Below are 13,739 nucleotides of genomic sequence, written 5' to 3'. Positions count from 1 at the left end.
GCGGGACAATCTGATCCAAACTAATCCAAAAGTATTACATACAAATTCAATTAAAATTTAAAATTTAATTAAAAAACTTTCTAACTGTTAGGGTTACAGATTAGGTTAAGTTTACCTGGCTGGTTATAAGCCACACATAGACCTATTAATTCTCTACGTTACTAGATGGAGCTGAGCCTTTACTAAGACCTTCAGTTTTAATTACGTCAAATAAAAAATCTCTGGATACTGTATTTTCTGCATTGTTAAAATTTTTGGACATTATTTTACAATTAAATGTAAGTAACACAGTTAGAACCTAAGGATCCATTGCGATGCCATTGTTCAACACATGACCTTAACTCAAAGCATCAATTTTAAGCTCTGATGAAATGCAGGATGTTTTAAATCTTAGAGATAGATACCTTTGTAGGTAAACCTTTGCCTAAAACCTTTTGTTTTGGAAAAATATGATATTAATATATTTTAGAAATCTGTATACTGGCTAAAACGGTCAATGATAATTGTTTTCAGACGGTAAATATAGGACATATACGCATAATGTATTCGTCAAAAATAAAAGATGATTTTGATGCCTTGAAGTTGTTGAGAGAAATTAGAGAGAATGGAAATTCTTAGATTTAGAATTTGTTGCGGATAGTATATGTACACATAATGAAATTTTTAAAAATAAAAAATAAAACACCGCCTTGACTAAGATGGTTTGTAAACTGTTAAAACAGAGAACAGGGATTATAAACTGGAGAGATTTTTGGAGTGTAAAACCCAAATGAAAGTAAATTGTAATATATATCAAAGTTACACCAAAATTAAACCAAAATAGATCAAAATGACCTATATAGCCAAATGATTATGATCATAATCAGTTTTAAATATTTTATAATTTTTAATATTAGTCAATGCTTGGAATAGAGTAAAAAATTCTGTAATTACTAGAAATTCTGGAACTGAAATGATTAGAATAGTTTTGTATTAAAAAAAAGATAAAATAATATTTTGTTGTAACAATAGAACTAAGATAACGTAACTATCATCTTCAAATAGTTTGTAAAGCTCAGTAATTTTTTAAATAAAATTCATTGAATATTAACAATAATTTTTCTTAGTTATAAATATAACATAAACGTATATACATACACATTTTCGTCTATAACTGATATAAGTTCTTGATTACTAGAATGTAACGGCTGAGCCAAACAACACTACCTCGAAACCACTTCGAACAAGTTATACTCATAAATGAGTTATTGACTATTTTACAAAAAAATTCTAAATAAAAACTAATAAATAAAACTAACGTCTGACACATAATTAACTTCAATTAAAATGCAAATAAAAAATTTAAAAATTAAATAAATGTTTTACTAGTGATTTGAGTGATTAATATTAATTATTTATTTGCATATTTTATGATATTATCGGACTAGTAAAATAACAAAAACATTGTACACATCTACTCTGTACACATTTTGCATTTATAGTGAAAACAGAAAACATTTCTGATAAGAATTATTACCGACTACTGACCATATTCTATATAAAAACGATATCAATTTAAATATCTCGACGTTTGTCCAAGTAATGAACTCTAATAAAATGTAATGAATTATTATTCATAATATAATATACTTAGAATTTTTTTTTTTAAATAATAAATGTCAATTCTTTTTAATTTTTGAATTACATGTTTTTTATCACAGCTTTTAATGATATACTATCGTCTAAGTAAAATATAGAGTAAAATTTATATTATTATACCCCGTCAAAAAATATTGAAATGTTAATATTTATTACTTTTATCATTATTAATTATAATAAGTTAATTATAATTATTATTAACGATATGTTAAAAAAATATACAATTCAAGAACTTCATCTATTCACAAAGAGTTTTCAATTACTTTTATTATTTATTAAAAAAGCATTTATTTTGAGGTCATTTGTTGATTCAATTTAAATTTTTATTTTTCACATAAATATATTAAAATATATTAAAGTTTTAAGAAAGATAGTAAATATAGTAAGTTTGATGATTATAAGTATCTTATTGACTTCAACAATAGCTTACAAAGAATAATGCCGTTTCCAAAAGTAAATTTAATTATCAATGAAAATAGTAAATATAGTAAATTTCATTATTAAAAATATCATATTAATTGTTAAAGTAAAAAAACTATTTTTATTTAATATTAAAATCTATATTAACAGTATTACTACTATTTATACTACACTTTAACAATAGACTTGCTGTTTTATTGCTTACTCTCTAGCAAATAAACGACCTGTTATTTTTCTGAAACAATTTAATGTTTTTTAAAAAAATTGTATTATTATACAATTATTTTAAAGTTTGTTATTTTTACCGAAAGCTAATTTTCTAACGACGATAAGGAACTATTTTTAAAAGATTCGAATAGCAAAGAAAAGACAAAAACAAAAATTTAGTTAATTTATTGAAATTTGTCTAACTATACAACGGTATTTGTATGATGAATACAAGAAATACTCGAAACAGCGTGGTATGATCAGTCAAATTTCAATAAATTAATTAAATTTTTGTTCTTATCTTTTCTTGCTATTCGAATCCGTCTAAAGTTTATAATTTAATGCTTTTTTTATTCCTCATTTGATCCTTTTAGAATTGCAAATGTAATTAGTTAATAACTGTCAATGTAAGATATGTTCAGATTTCATTTATATTACACTATAAAGCAAGCAATTTTTTCTTTTATAGGAGAATAAACATTAAATTATCGTTCAACATTACAATAACTATCTTAATGCCAATATTAATGTTAATAATATTATTAATATTTAATTTATATATTTTATAAAAACTAAATGACTAAGAAACAATATCTAAATTGGACACTTAACATTGCGACACGAAGACATCGACTTCAAGAAATTTTAATTTTACACATATGAGTTATGGCGTCGGAGTTACAACTATACTACATGTAGGCATAATATCAATAGGTAATAATTGATTTAAAAGCTTTATTAACTATAAACACAATTTAATGAACTTATAAGTGACAATAATGAAAAAATTAACTAACATTATAGTGTTTATAATGACAAGCTTGTAAAACTTAATCATAATGCAAATTTTCTAAATATTAATCTTAACCCGTAATTGTAATGAGTAATACTTATCAAGAAATTTAATATAATTTCTTAAGGTTTATTAATTTAAAGCTTTAAGTGCTTAAAAACTACTAAATTATAATTTTGAAAACTTAATAAAAAGTAATTTAATTATTATATGTTCATATATGGTATGTTTAACTTTACGTTAGCAAGACTATTTTAGATATTTAGTTAAACTTCTTCATATATTTTATAATTGTTATTTTAGAAATCTGCACTATTACTGTAAAAAGTTTTCTTCTTATTATAACGAAAGATTTTACAGTTCAAATACTTTCATTAATATTATAATAGGTGTATGCGGAGCTTCGACATGCAGCAAAAAAACAAGTCTCTTGCTAAAGTCTCTAATTTGTACGCAAAAGAACAACTCTACTGTTTTGTTTCAATAGAACTACTTTGAACTACACTACTTTGAAGTCTAAAATCATTTAAGCGTCTCTAGAAAAAATGTTGTTTTGAGCTTTATATCTTTTCTAAGTGCTTTTTGATCAAATATACTCATGTTTCTGAAAATAACTTTGTTCTTATAACAACTATGTGCATCATAGAAGAAAACAGTGCTATTCTTTCCGTAACAATGTGCTATCGGAAGTATTATTACATATATATGTAATAGAGGAGTTATGTATTATTATCTTATATTAAATCTTTTCTAAGCTCTTAACCTTTCTTTGAAGAAATTTCATCTTATATATAAAGGACAGCACGTGTAAATCATAGGATGGTATTGTTCACTCATGTACAATATTGTACAGTACTTAAAATCTTCGAAAAGTTTATCTAAATAAGTTTTTTGTGCTGCTCTATAGTTTTAAATAGATCATAGGATATTCCTCTATTCGTTCAAAAATAATATCTTTCAAATATAAATGTAAAAATATATATGCATATATATAGAAAAGTAAGGAACTCTCATTAACTTCTAAATATATTTAGTTTGTTATAAGAGTATTTGATAATTTTATTAACTTCTAAAGATATATAGTTTGTTATAGCAATATTTGAAAAGAATAAGCATCTTTAACTACGAAATATTATTAACTTCTAATGATATATAGTTTGTTACGACAATATTTGAAAAGACGAAGCATCTTTAACTGTGAAATCTTATTAACTTCTAAAGACATATAGCTTTTATAACAATATTTTATAAGAAGAAGCATATTAAACTACGAAATCTTATTAACTTCTAAAGATATATAGTTTGTTTTGACAATAATTGTAAAGAAGAAGCATCACTAACAGTTATTGTTACGCTCGGGCTATTTTAACTGGCGCAGTTGTCTTATGGAATACAATTAATAATTGTTTTTAATTAAAGTATTTAATTAATTGGTCACATTTGTTACGTAATAACAAAGTATTTAAAAAAAAGTGAGCAAATTCCCAAAAACCAATATTAAATTTACGAATACTGAGCAACACAATTCGAAATAGATATGAAAACTAGTAAAATATGTGATTTGAAATTGACTTTATAAAATTTTTTCTTTGTTATTGTAAGAAAGTCGTATAAGTTAGTTATATTAATATTTAAAAATTAAAAAATTAATTAAAAAATTGTTATACACACCATCACTAAACACACACCAATGTCATTACTGTGCACTGTCATTTAACAAATTTGTAGGAAGAACATAAATTTCCAAGCTTTGGTATACAAAATAATTGTTTAATTAATAAATTTAAAAAAATTTTTTTTTTGTTTTGGTTTTCACTGGCTTTTGAGCAATTCGCGGCTTTAATTAAACTGTTAACTCATTGACATTTGTTCCTGTCAATAATAAATATTTTTCAAAAAATTTTTATTTATTTTATTAAAAATAATTTAAGCATTAAAAAGTTATTTTCGTATAATTAACTTTTTATGCAGTCACTTTTATGCACTTGTAATATCAAAATATTAAAATACCGTCGCTTATTTGTTTTGATTTTAAAATGTAAAGTGTAAAAAAAATCAATATATAATTAATTAAGAATGTTTCAAACTTGCACCGGGCTTAAGAAAACTTGTTCAACTACCGTTTAGCGTAAGTCTTGTTTTTGATAATCCAGAATTTTTATTGTTCGATTGAATAGTATAGTTCACAATAAAACGTACACGAACTTTTATTCCAACAGCAACAGAATGTTAAGCGAGCGAACGGCACGAATAATACGAACAATCTGCGTAACAGTCAAAAGTAGACTAACATGAGTTTTCATGAGCAACTACAAAATGTACAACAAATGGGAATTACATACAACACAACACACAACTCAACACACCAACAGCAGCAGTAGCAGCAGCTTTATTAACAACTACCAAACAGCAAATAAGGAGTGTACTACATGCAACGGAGAATCAATGTAGTAAACAAGAAAAAAAACAAAAACAACTACAAAAATTTCACACACACATCTATATATTCCCAACAAAAACCCACCAAAGAGATTCACTCACACATACCAATTTCAATAAGGAGCGCAAAATTATGCTCAAATTTTCTTACCGGAAAGAGCACACAAAATTTAATTCAACCAACTCTCAGTGAAATAAACTGTTCTCTTCGTCCATAAGCATGAATGAGCACATATACATTTGTTTTGGCCAGCTATGCAGTACGATTTTAACTCACGAATACTAACGAATACAACAAAATCAACAGCAAACACAAAGCGTATGAGCACAAAATACAATAGCATACAGTTGTATAACAACGCACAACACAGCACCGTAACAAGGCAATAATAATAATAAAGTGGGCTGGCTGCCGCGGCACAACTTTACTGAACTGTATTGAACTGAACCGGTTGCGCTGTGGAACGTACATAGCATAACGAACAAAAAGCATACTTCAAACAAAAACAAAAAAATCAGCATGCAAGGAAGCAAAATTAAAAATATTCCATAAAAATAAAACAAGAAAACTATAGAAGATACCTTGTATCTGCGGCCATAAATAAAGTATCTACAAGTAAGCTTGCATGCATTAGAATGAAATAGCATGCGCATGAAATCAAATAAAAACAAAAAATTGCCCAACACACAAATGTGTTGAACTGAAATGAAAGAATTGTCTTGTTACAAATTTACAAACCTAATGCTCTGATATGTACATATGTATGCAAGTGTGTATGTGTGTGTGTGTGTGTATGCAAGTTGATGCCAACATTAATAAACCGTATGGTTAAACTGAAAAGCAGGGCGAGCGAAAGAGAACATGAAAAAAATTAACTTAACAACTAGAAAAATGGCTGTTATTGCATGTCGATGTAAAATACCACGTAGTTGGTGTTGTTGTTGTTAGTCTTGTTGTTGCTCTCCTTGTAGAGGTATTGTTGCCATAAACAACAAAACAACAACAAAAATTATAAGAAAAACAGCTATAAGCACTTTTTACACACATCTCTACTTGTGTATAACAGTTTGTTTTCTTCATATATACGTATGTATATGTATGCATGTGTTTCTTTATTAATAAGAAAAATTAGAAGAAACAAGCTGAGACAATCAGAAAAAATAAAAGGGGTGGGCCATAGTCATGTTTTAACTAAGCTGATTTTGTGTTTTTCTTGTTCTTGTTGGATTCTTGTTGATTTTGCTGTTGTTATTGTTGTTGCTATTGCTGTTACTGTTGCTGTCGACAAATGTTGGCATCAGTAAACTCGTATTAGTATTAGTAGCTGCTGCCGCTGCTGTTGCTCACAATTTGATGAGTGAAATTTTTTACATGTACTTTTTCATGTTATTATTTGTTACTTGGGGTTTATGTATTTTTTTCTTTTATAATTTTTCTACTCATTTTATTTTATTTCTTACTCCTTATTTTTAGTTACTGGTTTGATTTTTTTTTATTTTGTTTATATCGTTGGTACTGTAGTTATGTTTGTTGCTGTTGTTGTTGTAAAGCAAAACAAAGTAAAGCAGTATAGAGTAATCATGATGGTATATTTCCACTTGTTTTTGTTTCTAATTAATTGTAATGTTACGCAGAAGCGAGCGAAAGAGAGCGTTTTAAGCATTTAAGTTGAGTGCTGCCTAATAACAATTTACATTGTTAAATACAAGCAGTTATACGATCTCACATACAAATATTGTATGGTCATGCTTGTATGCTTGTATGCTTGTTTGTTGCCCCCACCCAACTAAATCAAACCAATGCCATTTCATAAACCAACCAAACAACATCAGCACACACATATACACACACACGCAGAAACAAATTTGAATACACGAGCAGTACACGGGGTTAACAAAACGCATTCGCACAAATGTTCACAACAAATTTTTTCTCATTTCAATTTATTTGCTGTTGCCATTTGCTATTGCTATTGCCACACTGCCGCTCCTGCTGCTTCTGCTCCTGCTGCTGCTGCTGCCGCTACTGTTGTTACTGTTTAATACTGTTGACGCTGTTGTTGTTATTGTTGTTGTTATTTAATTAAATTTAAATGGAGTCACATTGCATTGTGTTTTGTTAATTTGACAAGTATGAAATATGTTAAGCAAAGCAGAAATAAATTTTTACATATTTATTTTGCTCTTCATTTCTTATTTGATTTTCTTCTACTCATGTTTTTGGTTTTTTGTTTTTTCTGTTTAGTTTTTTGTGTTTGGTTTTGTGTGTGTTTAGCAATCCTTTAGTAACTGTCATTTTATTGCTTGTATTTGTTGTTATACTTATAACATTACACTGTGCAAAATGTTAACTGAGAAAAAAAAACTAAGTAAAGGATTAGGTTACCATCTTATCGCTGGCATTTTAAGGCGTTTGTTTTTACACGCATCGCTGCCTTTTACATACTGTATTTAGGCAAGCAGGCGTAAATATCTGCCATCGCATTTACATTTACGCACACATACATTTTAATTAATATAATTTTTTCTTTATTATTTGTTCTTACATAGTTTTTGCTAGTAAAACATAGAAGCTTAGATTGAGTGTTTAAAATACGATTAGTTTTCTTGTTATTATGTTTTATGCAATGAAGTCAGAGTTGGGGTTTAATGAACTTCTTGGGTGGTTTTTTTTACCAATACGGAAATGAATAATATCAATTACTGTTTGGTTAGGAAAATTTTAAAATGTAATTAAAATATACATTGTGTTTAATTGTACGAGAATTAATATCAGTAAAAGATTTAACAAAATATTTTTATATCTTACATTTAATTTTGTACATTTGTAAATTATAATAAACTAGAAAATGCAAAATTAGGAATGAAACTAATTTTATTGATTTATTCGTTGAATTTATAAATAAAGCTGTAGTTTATAAGCTCGTTCTTATTTAAAAAAGGACGGCAAGTGCTTTGATTAGTGTTACTAATTAAATAAAAAAGTAAAAAAAAAACCTGGAACTAGAGCACCGAAAGTTATTGCAGTCTTGACTACTTGTGAATAAACACGATTAGTCATCACTTCTACTTTGAAAGGTACGCCTTCTAAGACTGACACTCACAGCTCAAACTAATTATATACGGACAATAAACCTATCAAAAAATTCGAATACTTCCTAAAACCACTAATGATGAGTATTTGAAAATACTCAAAACAGCGTTGTATGGTCAGGCACATTTTAATAAATTAAATAAAATTTTTGTCCTTGTCTTTTATTTGCTATTCGAATCCGTCGACCTTTTAAATAGTTTTTTTTCGTAATAAAGACATGTCACTTTGGTAAGAAAAAAATAAACATTAAATTAATATATTTTTATTTATAAAAACTTTCTGTAAATGACATGTAAAACAGAAGCTTAGAAACATTTATATATTTTTGATGTGAACTCTATGCTTATCTCTATCAATGAGGTATTTCATTTAGTTTTTTAGTTTAGATTGTGTAATTTAATGCTTTGTTAAGATAATGAGTTTGACCAAGTTTCAATAATAAAGATTGTATTTTTAATTTTATTTAATTTCACAAAACGAAATTCAAAAAAAGTGTAAAAACTGCTACAACTGAAGAAAAAATGAAGAGTTAATATATGCCTACCAAACAATTTCTCTACCTCTATTAAGCAATATAAACATAGTCCAGGAGTAGAATAAGATCTCTAAAAATGATTGCGATAGATTGAGGTACTCCCTGCCGCACACAACAGAAAAAAAGAAAAAAAATTAAGGAAATAGTTAATTATATCGGTATGGCAGCGAATCTTGGTATTTATCAGAATTTTAATTGGGGTAAATTAAATAAATTTTATATAAATAAGGTGTTCCCATTGTGAAAATTTTATAAGATGTTTAATAAATAAATAAATAAATTTTAAAACTTTTAAACCAAAATAAATAAAATAAATAAGTGCAATAAATAAATTAATAAATATTTATATAAGTGCAGTGCAAAAAATCCTTAGGAAATTTCAATTTACTCGAGATCGCACACGACTTATATAGCGAAAAGTCTTAATCGGCGAATGATAAAATAATATATCAATAGATATTAGTGAAGAAGAATAATAAAATAATATAATAGTGCAGCATAATATAATAGAGATTCTATAAAAAAATTTCAAAGCATCTAAGAACATTAACAACAAATATTGTATTTAATTATAATATATATAAACGAGGTTTACCTGCATTATTTTAATATTGAATTATTAAAAAAGTATTTTAAATTGTTATAAATAAATATTTAAAATTTATTTTATTTCAATTAAAAATATTTAATAAATTTTTTATAAAAACTTTCGAACAAACACAATCAGCAATTAATAGCTAAAATTAATTTAAAACAATAAAACTCAAATCAAAAGCAAGCAATTAAATGAATCCGTTTACATTGATTGCCCACTGTTTAACTAATTCACAAAATATTAAGCTGTGGCATGCGAACATACATGTGTACACACATACACATGCTTGTATATACAGCAGCGCGAAAATCCACACACTCACATATCTGTCTATATAACTATAGCTATAGCATTTAAATCAAACACATAAACAATGTAGAGCGTTAAGCTCACATATGTTTAAAAAAATTGAATTTTGAAAAGCGCGCTAATTTGTTGGCGCGTCTAATGCCATTTCAACTATTTGAAGTACAGTGTACTTTTGGAGGGTGGGATTCGGGGCTGTTTCGGTGCCAGGGTCAGAGTATGCTTACACAGCCACTTAATGTGGCTATAATTGGCAAAAGATGTTACAGCAAATGCGAGCAAGCGTAAAAGAGCACGAACAGATTTAAACTTAAGACAACAAGCAAGCAATAAAATTTCTTACATATGAAAGTGTTATTGTTAGAGTGAGAAAGAATGCTCTAAATGATTTGGAGTACAATGCTATATGCAGTCACAACATTTATTAAGGTACAAATAAAATAAAAACAATAGAAAACAACACGTAATGTAAAGACAATTTAACGAATAGATCAAATAAAGTGTAGGGTATATGTATGAACACAGAGGAAAATAGTTTAAGTATCGCAGATTTAATGTTTAACATTTTGTTCTTGGTATAGCTTTTGTTATTTTATGTTAACATAATTATGTTATTTTATGCTAACATATTTATGTTATTGCATTTAAAACTTGTACTGTTGTTTTTCTTATTAATGTTATTGTTGTCACTGTTGTTTATAAAAATCAGGGGATATAATTTTATTGTCCTGTTATTATATATATTGTTGTTGGTAATTATTTATGTTAACATTTAATGTTAAATTCTTATTAACAATTAAAATGACTAGAATAGTGAATAGAGTAATGATCTTTGTTTGATAGAGTAATGATCTTTGTTAATAGATATTATATATAATATATTAGTGATAGCTATGTTAGGTATCGTTGCTTTCTATTTGTATTTGTAACTTAATTGAAGTTTTGTTCAGGTTTTATATACTGCTTGTATGTACATATATAATATACCAAAAAAAAAAAAACAATGTATGTACGAATACAATAAAATAAATACATTCTAACATATTTTTTAATCTAATAGATACAAATGAAAGAATTTATATGTTGTATTTTTGTAACTGCTTTCATTTGAGTTTATTGTATTTTTGTTTCCTATATTTTTTTTTTGCAATGATTTATTTTAACTTCCCTATTTTGGTTTCGGTTTTTTTTTGTTGTGCTCTTATTTTCTTCTCTGTTAAGCTCAGTTACTTTAGACTCAAGGGAAGGTAAACATGAAGCCACTCTTGGGAGTTTCTTTTATTTATTTTTCCTGTTATCCTTTTGGGTTGCATGTATAAATATCGATGTGTGTGATGTTCCATCATTTTATTGTTCCCCACCGCCCGATTGCTGTTGTCATTTGTTTTTGTCTGATGTTGTGTGTTGCATGTTGCATGTATGCGTGCGGTTTCATCATACCATGTGCTTTGTAAGTAAATTTCGGGTGCCCTTGAGTGGGTGGGAGCAGTTTTTTCATTGTTATTTAGTGATTTTCAAAAAAAAAAGGAAAACTTTTGATTGATTTTCCTTCATTTCGTAGTAGAAAAATAAAATTGTTTTTTTTTATTATTCGAATTTTTTAAGTTTCTGTAACAACTGGTTTGATGTGTTTTTCTTGGTTGTAATTACTTCATGTAAATGCTTTTGAATGATATATTCGGATGATATTCCATAGAGACGTTCATAAAGTTTTAAAATAAAATATTTCGACATTTTTTTTTAATATTTTGTTTACAGATTTGTTACCATTTTTACACTTAAAAAATGTTCATATATTTACCAAGCAAAGGGCGTTTGGACAGAGAAACTGAAGACAATGATCAACTGAATTCATATTTGTTCTTTACACTACTTTAATTGATTGAATTTTTCCACTAATGAAAACACGAAATCTTTCACAAAACTAAATGTAAAAGTTTAAATTCAAAAAAGCATTGCTTGGTATATATCTGTTCTTAATCTGTTAGGAAGTTTCTAATAGGACTTCTTCAATGAGTGTGATGGGGCCATTATTTGTTGGGTGGAATACCTTTCATTCGGTTACATTCAGTTATAGTTCAAAACATCTGATATTAAAGCATATCCACTCAAAAGTAGTAAAAGTAGTTAACTGACGTTTGTGATATAACTCTCTATATAACATGTAGCGAATAAGAGCAAAAAGAGCATAAAATTGCCGTATCCATTTCTCATATCACAGTTTGTAAAACATGATTCTAAGTCCCTTAAAGAATAAGCCATCCATACATGGTATTTATAATGATTTAACATGATATCGCATTCAATGTGTTGTACATATTCAATACAAAATTAATATATTAATGAAATATTTAAAATTAAATAAGTAGACTCTGAAAAATTTGAAGAATTTTACTTTAGTCTAATTGAAATAAATTATTGAAATTTGTTATTGAAAGTTTCTTGAAATAAAAACCCTGTCTGAGTTTGTGGTGTTTTAAAAAATATATTTTTATTTTGTTAGAATTTTTGTCTAAAATGGGTAATGGTACAGGTGACTCTACAGGTGACTCTACAGATGACGTTACAGTTGATGTTACAGGTGACACTACAAAAGATATTGGCAATATACTAACTCCACGTAAAAAACTAAGTGAGAAACGCAGTGAAGTTCTGCAATGGTTGAAGGAGAATGATATTACTTTTAAGGACATGAGACGAGAATTCTCTAATGCAGTACTTATGGCCAAACTACTAAAACGCTGTTATCCAACCCTTGTCGATCTCCATAACTATCCGAAGACAAACTGCTTCAATCTAAAGCTACATAATTGGCGCACATTAAATGTAAAAGTTTTAGTCAAAATCTCTGTGCGTCTTAGCCAAAAACAAATGGAAATGTTAGCAAAAGCAGTACCCGGAAAAATAGAAGCCCTTCTTTATTGTGTCATGATGTTAGAGAAAGGGAAAGTGGAACGTATGAAGGAGTTGAACTTTGCTTACGGAGAGAAGTCACATTACAAAGATGAAGAGTGCGTTTTAGTAACTCCCAATGTAGAAACTAATGATGGGAAAAAGAAACTTCATCCAAAAAGGATATCTTATACTACCTTCTTAGAGACTGCTAGCTCAGTTAATACCATGAAGAAACAGTTGGAAGAAGCTGAGAAAAAAATAGAATTATTGGAGCACTTTGTAAAAGAAAAGAATGAATTAATTGAGTTTCTTTGCACAGAAATCTCCACAGTAATTGATTTTGTTCCAAATTCTCATGTTGATAAGTGACGATCTAGTGACAGATCCACTTTATCTTTTTCTATAACTTAATTGAAGAAAATATGAGTTTAGGATAAAATTTGTTTTATTTTTGATGTTAATTTAAATTTTTAAATGTAATAAATTTTTGTAGTGAAATACATGAATTTTTTTTAATGTCTATTAATAATGTTGATAGTGAGTACATTAGTGGTTCAAATATAAATTATTGTAAACAAAGATAGAAGTCTTTGTAGTTTACTATAATTGTTATATAAAAAGGAATCCATCAAATACATGCCATGTAGAATTCTTTTTCTATAGGAATGACTTGAAAATACTTATTTAATATCAAATCCATTGTGTTGAAATTTTAGTATAATCGTGATTTCAATTGATAAAAGTATTTAACTAATGTCTAGAAACTATTTTCTGAACATATTCGGGGGGCTTTTCAATAGTTTTTGATTCGACATAG

At 27.2% G+C, this 13,739-nt stretch overlaps 2 protein-coding genes across 2 annotated transcripts in view; one reads left to right on the top strand and one right to left on the bottom strand.

Moving 5' to 3' along the window:
• Positions 1-5,912, bottom strand: part of LOC119668335 (iroquois-class homeodomain protein IRX-2) — a 41,080-nt gene extending 35,168 nt beyond the window's left edge. The window contains exon 1 of the mRNA XM_038077807.1: positions 4,730-5,912. Within this exon, the coding sequence (XP_037933735.1) occupies positions 4,730-4,771 (42 nt within the window). The 5' untranslated portion in view covers positions 4,772-5,912. The remainder of the gene's footprint in view (positions 1-4,729) is intronic.
• Positions 5,913-12,474: 6,562 nt separating this feature from the next.
• LOC119668334 (sperm flagellar protein 1-like) lies at positions 12,475-13,350 on the top strand. The gene has a single exon (XM_038077806.1). The coding sequence runs from the start codon at positions 12,545-12,547 to the stop codon at positions 13,289-13,291; it is 747 nt and encodes a 248-aa protein (XP_037933734.1). The 5' UTR covers positions 12,475-12,544; the 3' UTR covers positions 13,292-13,350.
• The last annotated feature ends 389 nt before the right edge of the window (positions 13,351-13,739 follow it).

Source organism: Teleopsis dalmanni, chromosome 1, assembly GCF_002237135.1.
Source record: "Teleopsis dalmanni isolate 2A chromosome 1, ASM223713v2, whole genome shotgun sequence".
Taxonomy (NCBI): Eukaryota; Metazoa; Arthropoda; class Insecta; order Diptera; family Diopsidae; genus Teleopsis; species Teleopsis dalmanni.
The sequence above is the reverse complement of the archived record's forward strand: the minus strand, read 5'-3'. Positions and strand labels throughout refer to the sequence as shown.